We start from the raw sequence: 23,597 nt of genomic DNA on the forward strand, positions 1-23,597 counted from the left end.
CTTGTAGCTTTCTTAATGGTAGGTCAGCAATCAAAAAAACATATGGTGCACTTTGGGAAACAGCTAGCAGTAATGTTATCTTCAGATTTCTAGTAATGGCCTATCAAATGCCAAACCACCAGTAACTATGGTCCCTTAGTATTATTGTCATTGACACAAAGTAAACTGAACCCTTTCTCCAAAGGGTTCTGTCAAAATCAATATATGTTATTATCATAGAAAATATAACATTTTGACATGGAGTTAATATTCAACAAATATATATATATCATATTTGACATTCATCTGCAATAACACTATTTGTTGATCAAGGTGTGGGAAATCACATAGTATTTTGCTTCAGTATTTCATGTATTAACAGTATTCAGTCTCATTCAGAAAAGACTTCTCTTTCCTTGTTGGTCTTGATTTTAGAATATACTGGAGTGATCAGAAAGATTTGGCAAAAGATATTAATGGCAAACAAATACTGAACTTCAAACCAAGAAAATTGGTTCATTTTCTCACAAAAAAGTACCTCAAAACCAAAACATGAAAAGAAAAAAAGAGTCTGAATTAAAACAAGGAACCTTCTCCTGGTGTGTCTTTGTCTAATACATTCAATACTTCCATCTTTTTTAGCAAAATTAAAAATCAGCTACAGCTACAACGAGTGGCACAGTTACAGTTTGGTGCTCTTCACCCGTTTTTTCAACTGTATGTCATTTGTTTTTTCCTTCTTGTTGTCATCGTCATTTTCCTCCTTCCCTGAATCGTTCAGGTAGATTTTGTCTACCTCCTCGGGGTCAACATAAGTGTAGAAGTGGGCCATGATGGAGAAGATGATGCAGACGCCTAATAGCAGGCCAGCAAACAGCACGAACTCTTTCCACTGGAACAACAGATACAGGTTAGTATACATGACTACAAGGTGCAGGAGGATTGAATTTAGTGTTGAGATTTTCTGCAAAAATATAGCTTGTAACATGTGAAAATGAAAGGTTACAGCTGTAGGTATGTAAGTTTTATCAAGAAACAATATTAAATATTAAAATTAAATTCTTTTTATAGAATAAAATACTCAAAACATGATCGTGCTTATGAGCATGCAGGTAGTTTTGGTTTCATTTGTTCATGTCTGAGTTTGAGGTTTCTACATTGCCTCCATCATAATACAATTGAGGTGGATAGAATTTCGTTTGTGATGGTCACTGCATTGAATGATGACATTTAGCAAATTCTAATGAAATTACAGGGGCCTTTTTACAGGGTGACCAAATAATCCACTGTAACTGGATCTGTACAAGTCAATCATGCGGCTCTTCTAGATTTTCAAAATGTCAAAACGACCAAATAGATCAAAATCTGTGAAACAAGGCGCAAATTAAATTCTATCCACTGATATACAGATGTCACTTTCAGATTGTAAGTCTATTGGGCCTAAAAGTCTTCTTGGGCCCAATGGCGTCACATAACATTGTAGGTACATAGTTAGGCCACTACATCAAATTGGCTTCAAAGTTTAAAGTTGTTCCTGGAGCTTGATGTCTATCCCCCGTCTTCCTTGTATTTCGGAAGAGGTATTTTTAAGTCTCCCTTTTAAGTTTCCCACAACATTTAAGCCTACCTGTTCCAGTCCAGCCCCCTCTGCCACAATCAGCACTATGATGTTCCCAAATGCAACAGTGAGCAGCCAGCCAGCTTGTAGGACTGACTTCATGTTGGCTGGAGCCTGGAGGGGAAAAGACATTCACTGTTAGTCAAGTAATGAGATGACAAGCAGCCCCAAGCTCAAGCAAATATTATTTTAAGTTGGATATGTCTGAAGTGTCAAACATTCAACCCATGTAACCAACCCATGGAGTTTTCTCTTCGGAAAGCAGCTATAGTCAACTTGGATTGACAAAGATTTCAATGGATTCGAGGAACCAGGTTAATTGCATAAAAAGAGTCAAAATGTCAATAACAACTTCTTCCTGTTTGTACAAGTTCAATAGGTTAAAAATATTCACATTTCCCCATCAGATTGGAGCAAATACTCATCTTCCTTAATGTGGTTCTATCTTTAGCATTAGCATGGTTAGCTGTTTACTCTTGACAAACTGCAGCTTTGTATTTACTCCATTTTGGGGGAAGTGGGAATATCTGTGACACGCTGATTAATCAATCAATCTCAATCAATCAATCTTTATTTGTATAGCGCCAAATCACAACAAAGTTATCTCAAGGCACTTTACACATAGAGCAGGTTCTAAACCGAACTCTTCAGGTTTTAACTTTAAAGAGACCCAACATTCCCACATGAGCAACAGTGGCGAGAAAAAACTCCCTTTTAACAGGAAGAAACCTCAGGCAGAACCAGACTCAGAAGTGGGCAAAAAGAAGTGACACACAGCAAAAGTGGTTTGACAGGTTTCTAGAGAGGGTTTTGATACTTCAAAAAAACATTCAACGTGCCTTTGAAACCAGCTTAGCAATGATCCAGGATCATTGTACAACATATCATAGTGCTAGAAGACTGTTAGAAGGAAGTTGCAATCTTCTACTTCAATTTTTTTGCCTCATAAGTCACTAAAAAGTCTTCCATCTGTTGAATTTGTATCTCTTATCAGTGCTATGAATCCAAGCTGACTAAAGCTTCTGTACTATGGGTTGAAACTATGGATTGCCATACAGCAGACAATAATACCGAAGTACAAAATACATTCAATCCAGAGCCATTGCCCCACTGATAATTTAGGGTGTATCATGACAAACCTGTGAGTAGGAGAACTCCAGGCCTGTAATAGAGAACATGACCTCCCCCATAGTTATCAGGATGTACTGAGGAATCTGCCAAGCAATGTTTATGTTGTTGGCTTTCACATCCACCATCTTGTGAGGCTCAATTTTACCATTTTCCTGGACAAAAAAACACAAGCAGACGGTTCCGTCAGGATGGATAACCAGTTAAATGTCTGTATAAAATCAGTATCGCAAGCATCCTGACCTCTGTGAGTATGACAGTGTAGACAGCTCCAAAATCCAACAGGCCCAGGTCAAGAACTGAGCACTTCTTTGAATCCATGCTGCAGCTGACCTCATGGTATCTAGCAGGAGGCAGAAAGTACATGACGTATGAGAGGAATTACAGAAGAATAAAAGGCATTTGGATTGAAGTGATCTGACTGTAATCAATTCATTACGTAATTTAGGCTACATTGTTGGGTTTTACTTAAAGCAACAAGAGTTGTGAGGTGGGATCCAGGTTCTGGAATCACACTTCTCAACAACATAGAAGTACTCAATTGGTATCAGTATCACTTTAAGGGTACTTGCATTGGTATTGGTATCACCCTAAACAGAAGCAGCACCTCCTCCTACTTCACAACTCTATTACTGTCGGCCACAATGTCCTTTTTAATATTACCACTGGGAGCCATTTTCAAATACTGCACATTAAAGCTTTAAGTTAATATTTGTATTGTTCTACTACTTGCTATGTGTTAATCAATTACAGTATTGAGGTATTCTAGTCTAAATTAGCATCAACATTAGCAATCTCCATTATGTCTCCACATATTTTTTAATACTGCCCACTGCCATTTTCACATTTTCACTGACACTTGTACAGCAGACCTACATAATGTTTCAGCTGAGCTTCATAATGTAACAGATTAGCAGATATTTGAGCTAAAAAAGCAGCTGCTCCTCTCTTTGTAAGTCTAAATATTTTCAAAGGTCAAAGATCTGCTTTGTTTGAATGAGAGTATCAAGTGGTTGCTACTGACTACACTAGATGAGCTATAAATGTTAAAACTTTGGCTTCTGATTTTACAAATCTGTTGATCCAGTGGATTCATGTTGCACCTCAAAGTTACTTTAGTTATATTGAATTAAACACTGTATTTTTGCATATGTAGACATGCTTTTTCTTCATTGTCACAGATCTTGTGGTTAAAAAAAACAAATATCTTGGGTGGGGGAAGAGGGAGGTGACTGCAGTTGGTTGTGTTTTGAAAAAGAATAATTCCTTCATACTAAAAAGCTGAAGTGAAAGCAGTACTATAGAGAAAACCTCATTCAATGTTGCATTTTTTTGTGTGTGATGCAAATAACCAAATATCCAGACTTGGAGCATACCTTTACTCAATAGTGTGTCTCATAGTTCATTCAATTTGTCTAGACAGTGGTGGTATCCAAAAAACAAAAAACGTTTTGAGTCCCTTATTTTGGTCTCCACCACCTCCTGAGGTGTTTGCAGTTGGTTGTGTGATGAAAAAAAAAATTTTTTTCTCACGACAGAAAGCCAAAGTGAAAGCAGAACTTTGGAGAAAACCTCATTCAAAGTTACACTGACATTGTTTTTTGTGATGCAAAACATATCCAGACATGGTTCATTCAATTTGTCTAAACAGGGATGGCATCAAAAAGAAAAGCTATATGTTATATGCCTCTTGACTTAAAAGTGCTAAAAAAAAATGTGTTATAGTTTTTTTAGAACAAGCTGTGAATGCGTCAACTTTTATGTTCATATATCTAACTGGTTAGCAAACAGTTCCTTGTTCACACATCATTCATTATCATTCATTTGGAGATTATTAATCTTAGAATAGGAGCAGTCAACCCCAGGATCACCTTTCACTTTTTCAGAGAGACAAATGAGAGAAATGTTCAAAGGACAGATTGTATTGAGTTACAGAAGCTAGCGAGACAGCAGCTCAGGAAGTGGCTTCATTTAAGCACCCCATCCCCCGAGTCCTACTCACTCTCCATATGGCACAGTCTTGTTAGGAGTCATGCTATAACCGCTGATGGCGTGGAAAGTCTCATCTGCAACAGTAATGTTTATTGCCTCCGGCTGTGTGTTGAGGAACCTGTAAAATTACAATTAGAAAAACTCGTGAGCAAACTAAACTGATTAGCTGACCTACATTTTAAAGGATAAGTTCCCCCTTTCTTTCTTGAAGGAATTGACATTTGGAAAGCATGTAGAAAAGTAGCTTCTTTTTCTTGCTGAGAGTCAGATGAGAAGATTGATACCAGAGGAAAACAGAAACAGCTAGCCTGGCACTGTCTATTTACCTCTAAACCTCACTAATTAACTAATGTCTTTGTTTGTTAAATCCATACAAAAACCAAAATATAAAAATCACTACTTGCAGTATGTGTCAAATGACTGAAATTATTGGCTTAGAACAGTTGCCAGGCAACCAGCAGGGAGTCCAGGAAGTCACCGATCCCAGCCAACACCCATTTTTACACTTTGCTAGTGGGTTTTGCTAGATTATGGTGTATGATTATGCTGTAATCATTCCTTCATTTTGGCCATGAAGAGAGGTGATGGGGGACAAAATGCAGAGTCCTCAACCTGTCTTAAATTCAGCTGCAGCCAGATGTAGCAGTCTAATTACAGAAATGACTGCGGCTTGATCTGACCAAGGACCTTTGTTGTCTTCCCAAGTTTCTCGTCACTCTCTTAAACTGTCAAATAAAGCTAAAATGCCAGGAAGATGATAACATTAGAGCATAGTAGTAATGCCTGAACACTTCCCTCCAAGCCACAACATTTAATCAGATTGGATAACGTTTCCATTCTACTGAGATCAGTTTAAAATGTTTTGACTTGTGTGCAGGCATTGCTACTATTTTCATTGATGCCACATTTTTCATAGCCTTGAACATGACATATATAATGTGCATATAATTAGTCTACTTCAACTTTAGAACATAGCCAGTGGATTTGTGTAACTGAGACTGCTGAAAGTTCATATCAAATTTAACTTATGCAGAATGAGTACTGTGAATTCTGTCCCTCATCTTTAACAACTGAAATGAAATGGCAAGTTTTAATTCTTCATACATATATCTGCTCTGTAAATCACTTGTCCTGTGTTTTCCTTTGAGAAAAACTCATTTACCAAAAGGGACACATTTGCATTCTGTACACTTTCTTTGCTTGTTTGTTGTTGTTTTTATGATAGCGACCCCATCTTTCACAGGAATACTATCTACAGACTTGAACAAATATGAACATGAATCCTTGAATTAAATGAAGATATTTTACCTCAGAAATGGATTCCCATCTCCACTTTTCTTTATGTTGTCGGGTACCTGCATTATAAATGAACACAGCAACTCATTTAAGTGAAATATTCATTCTATTCTAATTCATTCATGCTGTTACCTTAATTTCAAAGCACAGTTTGTAGCACAGACTTTACTTTTACAGACTTATACCACTTACTCAGTCATTGTGTGTACATTGTGTGTACTTCTTTCACACTCACCAGTTTGCACTGAATTCCTGTAGTCTGGTTGTATAAGATGAGACTGTAGGCCTCCTCTTGCTTAAACATCTGTTTACACACAGATGTTTCTTCATTGTGGATGACTGTAATATGCATTTCCTTGCTGGACCCCTCCAGCGGAATGGTTACATAATTAGGAGGATCCTAACAATGACAGACCAGCAGAGAAAGGGTTAACGAATGTTCAGATTCTCACAAATGAGGTAATGAAGGTTCAGTTAGTAGTGGGTTAAAATGCAAATACACACAGTAAGAACTGACCAATGAAACAAGCTTTAAACACAAACGTGCTGTTATGAGCCTACAGTATATTTCCATAAAATCAGACTTTTGTGTAAATGCTGTGCTTGTTTTTGTGATATTATACATTAAAAGCTTATAGTTGTACATCTTATTTGTATTTGTTGATCCCTGTTTGTTCTCTCCATATTTTAATACAGATCTCATTTATATGTTTTGTCACTTTTCTGTTGTCTCACATAGGAGAGGAGACAATCCTGCAAAATATATTTTTTAATGTCAGTGATGAATTTCCTGTTTTTGGTTGATATTATTGAATGAAGGGATTGATAAACCAGCCCATCACAGGGCAAATACACACACACACACACACACAAACACACACACACACACACACACACACACACACACACACACACACAGACACACTTACAGACCTTTAGAGTCTACAATCCTGACTTGTGTTTGGAATGCAGAAAGAAAAAAATAAAACCCACTTTATGAATATGAATTTGGGGGGAAAAAACTGCCTTGTCTTTGTGAAATAGTCACAAAATGGACACAAATTTTAAATTTTTTCATGACAGTCAGCACAGCTAATATTTCAGTTGGAGTATCTTTCCTGCATCACATTGTTTTCTGTGTCAGTCGGACCTTGAGAGCACAAACGCTGAATTGTTTCTTCTCATTTGTTATTCATTTTTTACCATAACCACTATATAACTCAACATTTCAAGATGATTTTATCCTCACTGGGTTGCTTAAATAGTAAAAACAAAAAGTTGTGGTTACCGTGCGGTATTGGATGGGCTGTGGGAACGGTGTGCCGCTAGGGAACTGCAGAGTGACATCACCTTCTACCAGGTTGAATACCTGCAGGAGACACTTCCCGGCAGGTGCAGGACTCACCACTGTTTTCTAGAAAACAGAGAGGGACATTAGAGCACTACAGTCATAAATATCACAGAAGCTAGCAAGTAATTATTTTCCAAGATATTTTCAGAGACTTGAAGACATATGTTAATATTTGTGGTTCATTCTGAGATGGTCAGAGCATTAAAATAGGATGATATTCATTATATTGACTTAAACATTCAACATGCTAAAATGCTCACTATGATAGCATCGTAAACAATTGCGTCTTATAACAGATATTACTATTTATATGATATATGGAGATAATTTTGGCCCAGATGATAATACTAGAATAGATTTAAAGTGGCACATGAAGCTTAAAAAGTCTACAACTATGCTTGCAGCACTGTGAGGCTCAAAGGCACAGTGACACTGTGAGCTAAATGCTAATATCAACATGCTAACATGCTCACTATGAAAATGCTAAGGTATCAATGTTAAGAAAGTGTAATATTTATTTTATTTATCATCTTAGTCATGTTAGCGTGCTAAGGTTTGCTAATTAGCCATTTACACAATGTACAGCTGAGGCTGACAGGCAGTTTGTTAAGTTTTTAGGTCTAAAGTATTATACAAAATATAAAGTCTGACCATAAATTCTGCTAATATCAACATGCTAACATGCTCACTATGGAAATGCTAACATGCTGATGTTGAGCAGGTATAATGTTTACTTTATGTATCATCTTAAGTCATGTTAGCATGCTTAGCACTGAACACACTTGTCAATGTTGCCGTTTGTGAAAGTTTATACAGTATATTAACCTAACTGTAAGGACAGTTCAATATTGTCTTAGACATTTTGGTTTCCATGTGACTGATTCCACACAGTCTGTGTGCAATCGCTAAATGCACTTTATACATTATTATCCTATGCACTTTAAATGACAAGTTTTTTATTTATGTATTTATCTATTTAACTTTTTTATAACTTTACTAAAGTGTGAGATGTGTGTGAGTGACTGAGGAGGGAGATATTTTAAAATTTCGTTGTATTGACCTCAATGACAACAAAGACAATGCAATTCAATTAAATTTGAGTGGAAAGCTGCATTAATGAATTTCAGGATTTAAAGGATGCATGGGAACTCTTATATTTAAGTCAGTCTGTGTTTAGGCATTCTTTTGTTTTCTGGCTGCATGCAGCTAATCCTACTGTATGTGTGTATATTATTAAGGGTTTTGGTTAGTGACTGTTATTCTAAGAAAAGGCCAGATTCATGATCCTTGCTCATACGTACAATGACGCTCAGCTCCACCAGTGTGGCCGCTCCAAAGGCCAGCGCTGCAAAAATCATCCCTGCAGCCATTTTCCTCAGAGGTCTGGAAAGCAGAGAGAGTCAGTGTGTGATAGATAGTCAACACATTTAGACACTTCATGATGATGAGCAGAGTGTGTGTTTACTGTTCTACACATCAGGCTTTATCACTGCATGAATCATACATTTCCACATCAGCTGATCCTCACTGATGTCCTGTCTGATAAGAGATTGCCTCATCACTTGTTTTTATATAATACCATCTGCTGTAAATATGTCCTTTACAGCCAACTATCCTCTAAAAAAACAAAAACAAAAAAAGAGTAATTATAGCGCTGTTAGTGTTTGTGGAACCAACTGATACCACATTCATACTTCAGGGAGTAGTTTAAGTTCCTCTGTCATGGGAAATGAGTGCTGAAATCTTTATTCATGATCAAACTTTCATTATTTTGCAGAACGCAAAAAAAACAAACTGTGTACAGCGTGTGTGTGTGTGTGTGTGTGTGTGTGTGTGTGTGTGTGTGTGTGTGTGTGTGTGTGTGTGTGTGTGTGTGTGTGTGTGTGTGTGTGTGTGTGTGTGCACAGACATCCTCTTCAATCATTTGCATTGTATGTTCCTGAAATATATGCCTAGTCTATAAATGGGAGCTCACATGGCTAATTTTCTACTTTAAGAGGCTCCTAAGATGTTCATGACTGCAATAAAGACAGTAGTATCCAAAACAACAGGCGTCTACTCACGTGACGTTGATTCCACAAAGGGCAACGAGCGGATATATGATGAGGTCAAAGATGGGTACGAAAACAAGAATCAGCAGCGCATTCAGCATCTAGACAGCGGGGAGGGGGAGAAACTCACCTTTAAATGACTCTATAAAAGCTCTCGAAAACTCATAAAATGATAAAGGTTAAAGTTGTACACAAATAAAGAGAGTGACAGAGATTCTGATTCAGTAAAAGAGTTGGCAGGATGGCAGCTGTAAAAGTGTAAAAATGGCAACATCACTAAACAAGTCAATCAGTCGTTTTTAGTGCTTTGTGCACTGATGTGAACCCAAGTGTGTCATTTATGCCAGAAACAGGAAAAATGCATGTTTATAGTTAAGTGGTATGTGTTCCATAAAAATAATAAATACAGAAGTGACACAATGTCTGTTGTTTTGTGTCTGTACTCCAGAACATTGAAATTCAAGTTTTTATGGAGATTAGAGGGTTTAACTTCAACTTTAAGGATGTTTGAGGGTTTTCAAATATCATTTCATATTATTGAGCACATGTTAATATGAGTTACGAATGTGCGGGTACGACTCTGCATAAAAAGAGAATGTATCTTTAAAGTTAACTTTTGGAGTATTTTAGGCACTTATTAGACATCATCAGTAGAGAGAAGACAGGAAACAAGGAGAGAGGGATGCTACAAAGGTCTGCAGTCAGACCCAAACTGGGCATGTTGTAATTTGAGGTCAGCATCTTAACCCCTAAGTCACATGGGCGTCCACGCCAACACTGATCCTAAACCTTATGGCTAAGGCAACCACTAACATTTAATGGACAAAGTGCAGTGTCTCCCTACACTTGTGGAACCATGTGCAAAAAAGAAAAAAAAGGTTGTGTTATGATTTGCATAAAGAGTGGAAACAGAGAAACAGTCAGTATGGCGCTCTCTAAACTTCAAAAATGAATTATTAGTTGAATCATTGCACAGTGAGGAAAGCTGATGATGTAATGGTAATATAAGGGCAATACTGCACTCTACAATATGGAGATATAGAAAATAATGAATCTATTCTCCTCTTTTATTATTTTCATAAATCAGGTTATCACTGTTTTCTTCAAATCTTATACTTAATAGCAGTTATTTTTCATAAAAATAGATCCCAGTGATGGCGGGACTCGGGAGGAGCTACACTTACCTGAATCTGGTCAGGTTGAACGACGAAAGACCCTCCCTGTAATAAAACAAGATGATTTCATATTAACAAGTCAGCCATTTAAACTTTAACTTCATAAATTGAACATTGTGTCCAATGAATTCCAGTTAAATGTGATGATAATTTGTCAAGGTTGTAAAGAATATAATTTACTGGAATAAAACGACACATTGTAAATCCAAACACCCCTAATAAAAGGGAGTGTTTTACAGGATAGTTTATGCATTCTGATGAATATCATAACCTATCCACTGATATCGAAGTGCACTAAAAGATGTTATCAGCTGTTAGATCTTCTGAATTTGTTATGTCATGTAAAGAAAGTCTTACAAAAGACATGTTCATCCCGATGGCTTGGAGTGTCCAACGTGAACCCTGCAATAAAACAAAACACTGACTGTCATACATGTCAAGGCAACGGCTTCACTGTTAGATTAAGAAAAATAACCCTTTAACCACAGCAGACTTATTTGCTTTTCCTGGAGATGACTCAAACAAAGAACTGGTCAACGTTTGACCTGCCTTCCACACAGAAGACTTGAATTTGTTTGGCCGTTTTTAAATGAGTCCAGGAGGAATGAAATTGAAGTAGAAGTCAAATTCAAGTTCATGAGCACTTATTTCTATTCATTTACATTGCAGACCACTTTGGCCATGTTCCAGCTGCACACCACATACTAAAACAACAAAGTAAAGTAGACGTAAACCCCTATGTCAGGAACATTACAACGTCATCAGCCACATACCGCTAGAGGTGTGAACTTTAAACATTTCCAGCACATGGACTTGTGATGAATATTATCCCATATTGATACAACAAGCATGACGGAGCTACTCACAACTGATAACGGGAACATCTAAGAAAAATCCAATTATGGCACAATGAATCATTGTAAGCACGTTATTTAAGTTTTGAAGTTTTGAAATTTGAGATTGGTAGAGCTACAACTAGCAATAAATAACAAAAAAAAGCCCATTATAGTTCCCCAGATCCTGAGGTGACATATTCAGTTTACTTGTTTTATATGGGACCAACAGTCCAAATCATATTTGACAAAAGGAACATACATTTCAGAAGCTGGAACTAGTTCATGTTTGGCGTATTTGCATGAAAAATGACAGAACCCTTCAATCGATTATGCAGTTTAATTTTTTTTGTTATGCGACTGATGAATTCACATGTGAACTGTTTCAGCTCCGTTTCAGTTTGAGGTTTGTATTGTAATGCAGTATGTTTGTACAGCGGTGAAATTTGAATTGACATTTGAATATGTGATATCATTTTTCTACTTGAGTAATTACCAACCTTTTTTTGATTGTGACACTTTAAAGTGAAGCAACAGTAACTCGCAAACCTATGAGGTAGGCCTGTCATGATAACTACTTTTATTGGACGATATATTGTCTCAGAAATAATCGCGATAAACAATATTATTGTCATTCGAAGATCATTTTATACCACTGATATAATGATGATATAATAGCATAATAATGTAAGGGGGGCGGGGGTGGGGATTGGAGAGTGGGTGCTACACTTGTGTAAAAACACAGCCTGTCATTATGGTTGGGGACAGAGTTATTTACCTTTAATTCTTCTACAGTCTCCACTCAGGACGTACACAGTGAGGAATGGAGGACACTACTTGTTTAACCAATGTGACATGAATAGCCTCTTAGCTGCTAATGTGAAGTGTGGCAATACTGAGGTAAAAAACAATTATCAAGATCATGTATCATATGATAAGTCCATATATACATATGATGATGTTGATAAGTACGTTATTATACCATAAGTCAATGATTATTGTGGCAGGTCTACTTATGAGTTTAATTTGAATAGTTTTTAGAGACTTGAAGAGGATCAACTATTGACTATATTTATTGTTTGTATACCAACTGTAGCAACTGTGGATGATGCATTATCTTGGGATACATATTAAATGTACCTGCTGATCAAACAGAGCCCAGAACATCGGCAGGGGGATGTAGAGCACCAAAACCCGCAGAACCATTTTAATTTCCTGGATCAGACGTTTCTGTTGACACACAAGCACACACAGACTGGATGGATTATTTATGCAATAAATCACGCTCTTTTGAATATTTGAAAAGTGCAATCCCGAAACGCAAGGACGAACAAATAGTCCTGTCATTACCGAGTACTTCTCCTCCGCCCAGTCCAACCAGTGCTTCCTCTCAGCCTCATTCTTCGATCTCCTCCAGCGATTTTTGATGGCAAACTGTGAATCATAGGCAACAGGAAGGAAAATTGGAAAGTCAGCTGCTTAGACACTCACAGCAGCAATGGGTGGATTCATGCCTTTATTACAGCACCAAATGATTCTCTGTTTGAAATAGAAGCGGATCAATCTGTTTGCATTCATAAATCCTCTGTTATAACTGGGTAGACCTGGAAGATGACTCACCCCAATGCAGTTACAGACTTTCAACAAGATGTTTCCCTGAGGAGGACTTCTCTTATACAGGCCGCTGCCAGAAATGAACACAACTGCACAAGACATATGAAGAGTTAGACTGTACTCAGAGGAGTAAAGAAAACAGTTTATGCTGGAAATGGCTCAACTGTTGCACAAGCAATCGCTCTACTCTTCTGGTATCAGAAGTACAAACAGACCTGAGATACAGACAAAAGAATCTGATAGAGTAGTTTACCATTTAAGGATGTTTTTGTCTTGTTACAAAGATCTATGAAGTGCTTGAGAGTAATAAATTGTACATGTGAAAACGCCAAGCCTCCCCGATTTGCCAGTACACCAGAACTTTGTCTGCCCTCCCTGGGTTTCATAGTTTGTTTTCGCAGTGAGTGGTCAGCCAAGCATGAATCCCATATGGATCAGGGGGATGGAAATTCAGGGGCAGAGACAACTGACTGTCAGGACGTATGTGTACTGGCCTTGATCAACAGGAAGCCGAGCCTGTCAAAGCTGGACTTACAACGTGCTTGCAGCATGCAGATCGCAGCGTGGAGTAGCAGTAAACTCGGAAATTTGCTACTTAATCTGGAAATGCTTTAAATGATATTGAAATGTAAACAGTACATTTTTTACTTTGTTTGGGGTTTAATTTTGCTCTTTAGTAACAGATGTTTCTCATGTGAAATGAATTAATGTGCTCCTGACCACTGAGAAGCTCTGGCAAATGTCAGCTGGGGCTTTGATCAAGACGTTGTCAGCACAAAATGGAAAGTAGTTCAGCCAGACTGACATGTCAACAGAGCCAATATTACTGGCCGATACTGATTTATCTACATACAGCATATACTGACATATAAGTTGACAGATATGTGAGTATGAATTCAAGTATAGAAATGTTTTATAAGACACTTTTTTAATTCATATTTTTGACATTTATTTTTATGAATTCAAGTTTAAAATAGCTTGATTAAACAATCTTAACTCAAGGTCCACTTACTAGCTTTTAGCAGGGCTTTCAATCTAAGTAATGAAGTTAGTCAAATGTATTTATACATTATATATAATACGCACAATACACACACACACAATATATATGTTTCTATATATATGTATATATACACATTCAAACATAGTCTAATCTGCTAGGTTGTCATGGAGATGGATCTGTTGACAGATGCTCAGAAACAACTAACATGCACATCATTGACATCTGAGCAAATTCTATCCACTGATGAAGAGAGTGGAATATGGCTGAAAGTTCCAGAAAAGGCTAAGTGGTAAGTAAATAAAAAAGTTTAAAAAAAACTAAGTGGACCTTGAGTTGGGATTGTGTGGTCAAGTATAGTAAGACCAATAATTAACTAGATTTGTAGTTTTAAAACACGTGTTGGTTTTGTTCGTGTTGCAATTTGTATGCATTTGTGTAAAAAAAAAAAAGACAATTATATTTCCTTTCATTGTCAATATTTTTTTAGTTTTCTGCCTAACCCTATATTACTCAGGATCTAGAGAGTGTAATACAACCCACTGTCCAAAGTTTAACTACTGCATGAATTATTGCATGTGACTGAATGATGCTGGAGGCGGACAGACTCTCACCTAAAGCCACGATCATCAAAGCTGCAGGAACCCCGAAGGCCAGAGCGTAGCAGTCACCACCGAAACACTGCACATCAGCTGCAAGAGCAAATCTAGTGTTATCAGCATCAACACAGCAATGTCATTCAAACAGTCAATCTATACAGCATGTGTGTGTTTATTATGTGACTGTGTAATCTCACCTCTCAGCATGGGTGTAATCACGGTAGACAAGAGGCTCCCAGCATTGATTGACATGTAGAAAATGGAGAAGAATTTCTGTCTCTCACTAACCTGGAGGAGATAAATCAAATAATCAGGAGAAACTCTTTTTTTGTGTACATGTATTTTGCTATCTAAACACTGTTATCACTGTTCGAGCTGAATTTATTGGACACCATACAATGCTAGACCTTTAGAGTTTGTGTAACCAACCTTAAAGTCTGTGTAAAGTAAGAATAAATATTTGTTCTGAGTTTGACATACCACAGAAAAGTGTGTTGTTAACCACCCTGCCAAATTTGAATGATTAAAAAAATCGCCAAGTATATGAAATTAGGCTTCAAAGTTGTGTAAAACTCAGTCTCTATCTCTGCTCCCAAATGCTGTGGGAGTGCCCGCCGAGTTCGCTGAAACCCCGCCCCCTACCAAGTGTCTCATGTCAATCAAAGTCACCACCTCTACCATAAACATGGACGCTAGGTCTGAGCGCTTTCTGCTGCTAGCTCAGCGGCTAGCTTGGAAGCTAGCTCAGCTAACTGTAGACTGTAGTAGTAGTAGAGTGTGCTGAATGTATTTATACCTCTACAGCAGCAGGGGCCAGTTTATGCTAATCACCACTAAATCCTGAACACAGAAATCTTGAAACACAGTTTGTGAAGCCTAGCTCCACAATTCAAATCTAAATGGTTGGAAATGCTTTTTACACCTTTTTTAGAAATACATTTATGACTTATTTAATGTGTTTAGAAGAAAATGTTTGAATTCACTTTACACGGTCTTTAAGTCTCTAATTGAGCTACTTTGACAATTTTGGTTACAATAAGGCAGAAACCCATTGAAACTGACTGATTGCAACAACTTGATGAGATGCGCTAAAACTCAACCAAACGCTAAACGTGCCATAAAAACAAAACTTAGCTAACAGAGGCTAACGTACAGAGATGTTGACTAGATTTTATATTTTTCTGTGATTTCAGTCCTATGAATACTGAAACCTTGAATTCAATGTTGATATCAAAATTAAAAAAAAATTTATTATTGTAATTTTATTGTCAAAACTAGCACTAATACAATGATTTACTCCTTAAACATTTAAAGCTCTATCTGGTAAGATTCCCATAACGTTCAGTTTTTATTGCCGAAGGCCTGGAGGAACTCTGTAAAGCTAATAAGTCTATGTAGGCACTAAACTGAACTGCAGTATAAAGCCTATCTGTTTCTATTAATAGATATACTTCAATTAACAATGTATTTGTCATTGGTGACCCCTTGGCGGCCCAATTTATGAAAGACTCATTTACACTCATAATACCGACTACTTTCACAGATACGTTGTCTCATTGTGTCCTTTAAAGACAGTACGAACAGTACAATCTGCAAAGCTTCTTCAACCTAAAGAGGAAGTGTGGTGACTTACATTCTCCTCATCAAACTGGTCTCCTCCAAATGCCGCCACACAGGGCTTGATTCCTCCAGTGCCGAAGGCAATGAGTATCAAACCCACCATGGACAGAGCGCTGCATATACAGGCACATACAGGCAAAATGAATTGCTGACAATGCTAATGGACACATAGATATACAGTATGTATTAACTTTAGTACTGGAACTATCTATCTATTCATTAATGAATCCATCAACAGAAAATTAAGATATTGTGATTTTTTCATCGGGCGTTCTCTGGAATGGGACACAACTGTTGACTTACAAAGAACTAATACAGAGCTGAACCTTTTTAAAAAAAAAATGAGTATTCGTGTCATTCTTCAAGCAGAAACACCAAACATTTGTTTGTTCCTGTTTCTTAAATTATGACAATGCATTTCCTTTTTCTGTTCTATATCACTGTAAATTGAACAACTTTGGGTTTCATATTGTTGGTTGGACAAAATAAGCAATTTGAGACTCAGATGTGAGAACTTGTGATGGACATTTCTTCTAATAAACAATTCATTGAGAACATAAGTGTTAGTAGGAGAGGTTCCAGATCTCTGATATATTGAGTAATTCATCTTGATTAACAGGCCTACCTAACTCATTTGTGGACTTCTAACGCACACACACCAATGATAAAGACCTCTTTGTTTTTACATTAACAGCTCTGTTCTGTGACTGGTCCTGGTCAAAATGACTGGATCAGCTCCTGATAACTCACATGTGCATGTTGCTGTCTCCCACCAAGGGAATGGCTCCGACCGACTTGACCACATGGCCGATGACATACACGATGGACAAGTAGATGATAGTCCTGTTGGGAGCAAACTGTGATTATGCACATACAGCTGCTATCTGTATTATTATGGAAGACCTGCATGTTGTCAGAGTGATTCATGCTCCCAGGTTAGAGGACTGACATACTGCAATTCTCCAATCCCAGCCCCCGCACCCCTTACATTATTATGCTATTATCATTATATCAGGGGTATAAAATGATCTTCAAATGACAATAATACGGTTTATTGCAATTGTTTCTGAGACAAAAGTAGTTATGGTGACATGTGGTACGTTTTTAGTCGCTAAAATTTAATTTTATTTCTCTAAAGCCAGCAAATTGCTGATGAGTTTTTAAACATGAAATCAAATTGACCATCTTTATCAGAGTGGAGGCAGTAATCTCAGAGACTGAGATATCTAAAAGCTTCTGCATATGACATCGAAACTATTTGCATGGTTTGACATTCTGGTGAGCTGACCCTTTAATGCATTATTGGGGATGGAGGACTCACTTGAATTTTCCGAGCCAGGAGTCAGCAATGAGAGCTCCCAGTATGGGTGTGAAGTAGCAGAGGCTGCTAAAGGCATGGTAGACAGCGGTGGAGAGGTCCTTGTCCCAGTGCAGATAGGTTAGGAAGTAAAGCGTCAGCACCGCTGTGGACGGACACACAAGCAAGAGCTGTAACCCGGCTCAGTGGCTGAATTCCTCATCATAACACATCAACAAGGTCTGTCTCCTTAAGTCTCCAAATGTGACTGAGAAATAGAGGCTGAAGTGAGTATATCCTTTGCAGCCTTCAGTAATCCATGCTTTGTAGTGTGCTGGTCATGTTGTATTTACCTGATGAATGTGTTGAGTGAGTCACTGTCCTGTCAGTGAGTCAGTGGTTCAGAATTTAATCAGTGCAGCCAAACACTGCTCAGATTTATTGTAGAGTGAGATCCCAAAGTGTTCGACAATACCAAATATGTCAGGCTGAATTTGATGAACAAGGCGTCTACAAGCCATGAAAATGAAGAATTGGAACAAAGTTACTGTCATACTGGGTGGGATACGATGATTTATCCAATAGTAAAATTACTTCAGGATAAATCTCATGATAAATCCATCAGTTTGTGTTATTGCTACATAAGCCTTTAAGAATAACCATTAATCTTATGTGCTGTATACTTCTATACCCAACATACATTGACATGAACCTCCTGGCCTTGTTTTAATGTTAAAAGCACCATTTGTTTTCTGTGTGAGGGTTCAGCCCACTCTTTTTCAGTCCTCTGAAGGCTGCATGTTTGGAAGTAGGATTCTGAACCATCGAATATATATAGATAAGTTAGGACTCAGCAATAAATTGATATTATATAGATATCATGATAATTTATAGATATCGTCTTAGATTTTGAATATTTTAACAGTTTAAGTTTAACAGACTGTTCTATTATCTGTCTTTATCCACTTACTGATGATTACTGATGATTATTTATCAAAAATCTCATTGCGTAAATATTTTGTGAAAGCACCAATAGACATCACTACAATATTGTCAAAATATTGGTCAAAAATGTCTTGATATTTGATTCTGCCCATATCGCTCAGCCCTAAAATAAGTATATAAAAATCAATAGACAAATTGACAATAATCATTTGTTGCAGCCCTAAGATAATCTGCTAAATCAATATGGCTCTTTACATTTGTCACGATTATCTTTTAAATCATTGAATGAAATCAGCTTCCCTCCCAGTCATAAATAAGCACCGATCCATATCCTTATGATGTGTGTATGTGTGTGTGTGTGTGTGTGTGTGTGTGTGTGTGTGTGTGTGTGTGTGTGTGTGTGTGTGAAGCAATGTAACACAGACGTGAGAAAAGAGGTGAGGTCCCGTGAGGAGAAAAAGAAGACAGGGATAGCTTTTATCACTCTGTCATAGGTTCTCTGTTTTATTGCCCTCATTGGCTCACACTCTTTTAAAACCAGCTGAGTTTACGCACTGAGCATCCCTCAGTCTGCTTTGAGTCAAGGACTTTTTACATAATCCTTTTCTTCACCACAGGAAGTGTGCATACCTTTCATGCCATAGTAGGAGAAGCGTTCACAGAACTCGTTCACCACTATGAAGCAGATGCTGACTGGGTAATTGGTTCCACATAGTTTCTAGAGGAGACAACAACACAACAGCAACACTTTTAAAACAACAACCTACAGCATGAGACTTCCATCAAATAACCCCTCTAACAAAAAATCTATAATTACACTGTTTAATCTGTTTTCCCTCAGTCAAATATAAACTAAAAGTTGGTGATTCAATCAATAGTTACACCATCTCTAACAATCGTTGATCAATATTTTCTCATGAAGTGGTGGGAATGTAGCGGGTGTGTACTTCCTGTTAGTCAATCACACATAAGTTTCTCAAGTTAATAGAAGTTTCACAGATTTAAGGCTGCTTTAATGAACACATTATTTTTTATAATAATGTGGGATATGCTACAAGTAACTTAATCATTTACATTTTAATAATTTTATGCCACCTTACGCTGTTACTTTCCTACATTTTAGAGGGGAGGATGTAGATTTTAATCCATTTATGTGTGAGCTCTGCAGATTACAAATTGACATACATGGAGCTGAAAAAAAATAGTTTTAGTGTAGGAAGTTGACTAAAAATTGATTGATAAAGACTAATTGATGACTGATTATTATTATAGATCATGTATCAAGCCACAATGTCACATGTTTTCAGCCTTTCAGATGTGAGTTTCTGCTGCTTTAGTAGCTTTCACTGTAAACTGATTATCTTTGAAAGAACAAGTTCTTTGAACTCGTGATGGACTTTTAAAGCTTTTACAGTGTTTCAGCTAATCCATTTATCTCTTATTTATACAATAATCAACAGATTCATCGCAAATGCAAACAATCAGTCTCTGGATGGGTACTCAGCTGGTCCCTTCAGTTTAGGAGAATCTGTTACAAAGGAAAAGTTGGATCTGTGACATTATTGCTGCAGTTACTCACTAATAGGACAGTTCCACTCAAATTACATCAAAATCATATTTCCTGACTTCCCTCTAGTGGTATAAATGCATATACTTGACTTTCTTGTTTTGTTTGGGCAGGTTTTGAGATGCCATTCTCAGACATGTCTGCCTCCAAACCAACACAATTCATTTGTGGTGAACACAGCACTGAAAAGAATCCTTGCTTGTTTGTGCTGTGAGTAATCCTCACTGTCAGACTTCTCTCAGAGGCTCTTTTTCTTAAGCGGAAAGAGAAAACCAAAGAAAACTCTTGACAGCACTGCAGTGAAAACTAATGAAATACATTAAGCACCATGCTGCAGTAAGAGCAGTGCGTGACAAATGTATTCCTCTGTTTATTCTGTTTGTATTTACTGTAGTAAGAATGTTTATGCTGCTCTCTTGACTAAGTCACTCTTGCCATAGAGACTTTCATCTGCTTGGTTAAATAAAGGATGCATCAAATGAAAGTGTAGCATACTCGCCTACATTTCTACTGAACATCATTTCTGAGTCTGAATTATTTACTTTTTATTTATTTTTCCGGAGTGGCAACTTTAATTTAGTCTCAATTTGGACAGCCTATCTCTCCGATCACTGCTCCCAGCAAAAACTGCTTGAAGTAAAGTTTGTATCTTGGGTGAAACAATTTTTATTTATTTTTTTAACAATTTCCTTTACAATCCATTTCCTTTTGCAGACGACTTATGGCACACAACTCCAAACGCTCCGTGAGCCACGGTGAGATACTGTTGCATCATCTCATCTGCTTAATAAGTGAACGCAGCGGTTCAGAGAGTTGACTGCAAGTAGAAGCCTGACACCATAATGCTTAAAGTCTGACTTGAAATATACTTCTTCTTTTTTCTTTTTTTAACTTCACATTTCACATGGAGAAACTTTACGCACAATCCTCCCGCTACTCCACGCGTCTGATCCACACTCGCTGCAGCTTTTAACAGTGGATTCCAAATAATTAAAAAAAAGCAACCAAAATAAAACATAATTTCTGCTCCATCAAAACATTGCATATATACTATTTACCTTAGTCATGTTGTAATGTTTGCTGGTGAGATTGTGGCTCTGTGCTGCATCGGGGGCTCCTGACTAACATCCAAGTCCGTCCCACTCCGCTCTGTCCTGAGGGCGAATGTAAAACCTCAATCATTCGCACTCTTAAACCCGACTTAAAGTTAATATTCCACCACAAAACTTGAACTTGTCACTCCAGGAGCGCCAGTGGCCTTCCATAGACGTCAAGTTATTGCGGGAAGATCCCAAACAAGGGAGGGAGATCATCCAGATTAATGCTTTTACCTCTTTGAAAAAAAAAAGAAAAAAACTAAAAAAAAAAAAAAAAGAAAAAGTTTCTTATTTACTAAATGGCTGTAGTTGAAGACATTGAGCTGTAGATGAACCCCAACCAATTATCAGAAAATGTCTCAACCCCGTACTATTGGTCAGATGTGTGTGTAGTTAAACTCACTTTCCGTGCAGAAGGAGATCCGTTAATTATTGAGAAGTGGGGACCCGCAGAAGTAGGAGTAGGATCAGCCTCTCTGCTTGTACAATAGCGTCGTTGTTGAGCTCACAAGTGAATGTGGGTTGGAGGGGCACAGAGTCCTGGAAGTGGCGACCCAACTGCCCCTTTTCTTCGGATGGATGACTCCGTGCGCATTGCTAATTTATTTTAATTCACCATGAGCAACACCCACTGCCTCACTGTGTGGGTGACAGCTGACAATTTTCTTCAGATATGTTTACATGTTGAACAGCTTTTCTATGATGAATAATGTCCATGATGTCTGTAATCATTCCTCCTGTTACCGACTATTAATAGATCCCCTTAAAATGTGCTTTCAGTGTAAGTGATAGGGACACATGTATTTATGAAGGCTGCATTTGTCCCAAACAACTTTTATTTTATTTTGATTGGGTGCAATCAGGTGGAAACCTTGTAGCTCATATTTTAACTCACATTCAAGTCACATATTTTGTTGGCAAAGGCCATTTGCATCCATGGTGTGTGTGTGTGTGTGTGTGTGTGGGGGGGGGGGGGGGTGTTCAATTGGGTCCTGACTGTTGATTTAAGACAGACTTGAAACATTTGTGATGCTGTCTTGATGCTGGAAGATGAATTTCTGTACAGAATTACATGGAAATCCGTTGAATAGGACATTGAGCAACAGCCAACCATGAATCATGAGTTTCAAGTTGAAGACTAGTCAGCTCATTAATAATGAGTTTATGAAATATAAAGGTGTATCCTTCGGGGAAAGTTTTCTTTCTCATTCTCCACAAAAATGACTCACACAGTTTACTCATCATCTGTCTTGTTTAATTGTCTTTGCTAGAAAGTTTGACTAAACTGACTATTTATGTGCAGATTCAGTTCATCTTGTATCACAGATAACCTCAAAGTGTGGGTCACATGCTTTCTGATCAAAGCAAACATCAACAATTCATCATGTGGTAAGAGTCAGTTTAAAATTAGTGTCACACAAACAGCTTCACAAAGCATTAGGAAGAAGAATATGAATAAACCTATCTTTAAAAAATGTAAAATGCATGCAATGTTTCTGAATGGAGGAAATGTTAAAACTGACTAGAGTTGAGTTGAATCTGTTCTTACTGTGACGTGCACTAATGATGTGAATCAGGTAAAAAACACTTACTGAGGAGGATTTCTGTGCTCATGGACTGAAATAAAGATTGTGGTAAAAGGTTTAAAACTTAAATATCACTTCATGCTGATAAATGCAGCTGTGTGGAAAAAGGGACTTCATCTAATTGGGTCCCATTGCAAAAGTCATGATGTTGTAATATTTAGTGGTTTTGTAATCATCACTGTCATGCTTTAAAAACTGAGCATTTATCATTACCAGAGCAGTTACTTTAAATGGTAATGAACAGGAGTAATGATGTCTGAGGTCATCAACTCATCAGTATCTCAGTCCGGCAAAAGTGTCCCAGAGCAAGACAGTAAACTCTCTGTGTAAACTCTCTTCGGCAAATGGCACCGTGTCATGTTAGGATGACACTAACATCTGCAGCATGTGGGACTAACATCTGGGACACATCTGCAGTAATATTTATTAATGTGCACTGTCCCTGCAAAGGAGTAAACAAAGCAATTAGCCTAAATTAGATTATTGGAAATTCATGTAATACCATAACAGTCCACAAGAGAGCAGCATAGGTCTACTAAAGACAACAGCAGAAAATAAACAAATGTATAGTGCCAACAAGTGTAAAATAGGAATTGTAGAATTGTGTTTAAGAAGGAAAGTCTTTTTTGTACCAGACTTGAGTTACCTTTCAGATGCAGATTTGACACAATGGATAATATAACAAGCTTTTAAAATACAACACATTGTTAAAGATGAAACCATAAAGCAGTGTGTAGTCAGGCTCACATTTCAGTTGTTAACAGCTCCACCAAATAGTGATAGAATTGCTGCCAATATTTCACATGCAGGACTTTTACTTCTAATGGAGTATTTTTACATTGCTGTGTT

The 23,597-nt window shown here is 37.4% G+C and overlaps 1 protein-coding gene across 1 annotated transcript; it reads right to left on the bottom strand.

Moving 5' to 3' along the window:
* Positions 1-13: 13 nt before the first annotated feature.
* On the bottom strand, positions 14-21,710 carry slc15a2 (solute carrier family 15 member 2). The gene is made up of 23 exons (XM_053329184.1): positions 21,566-21,710; positions 21,124-21,219; positions 19,129-19,216; positions 17,578-17,719; positions 17,007-17,099; positions 16,270-16,369; positions 14,834-14,924; positions 14,652-14,729; positions 13,044-13,126; positions 12,774-12,857; positions 12,564-12,653; positions 10,948-10,992; positions 10,600-10,635; positions 9,428-9,516; positions 8,666-8,747; positions 7,302-7,427; positions 6,249-6,413; positions 6,026-6,072; positions 4,728-4,835; positions 2,969-3,068; positions 2,737-2,880; positions 1,607-1,711; positions 14-871 (listed from the first exon to the last, which is right to left on the bottom strand). The coding sequence occupies exons 2-23, from the start codon at positions 21,130-21,132 to the stop codon at positions 662-664; spliced, it is 2,115 nt and encodes a 704-aa protein (XP_053185159.1). The 5' UTR covers positions 21,133-21,219; positions 21,566-21,710; the 3' UTR covers positions 14-661.
* Between the last annotated feature and the right edge of the window lie 1,887 nt (positions 21,711-23,597).

Source organism: Scomber japonicus, chromosome 11 (assembly GCF_027409825.1).
Source record: "Scomber japonicus isolate fScoJap1 chromosome 11, fScoJap1.pri, whole genome shotgun sequence".
NCBI lineage: Eukaryota > Metazoa > Chordata > Actinopteri > Scombriformes > Scombridae > Scomber > Scomber japonicus.

Coding starts and splice junctions, on each gene's coding strand:
- slc15a2 (XM_053329184.1), bottom strand. Junction 17,720..19,128: donor CTCCTACTATGGCATGAAAG/GTATGCACACTT, acceptor GTCCGTCCACAG/CGGTGCTGACGCTTTACTTC. Junction 7,428..8,665: donor TGGTGGAGCTGAGCGTCATT/GTACGTATGAGC, acceptor TCTGTTTTCTAG/AAAACAGTGGTGAGTCCTGC.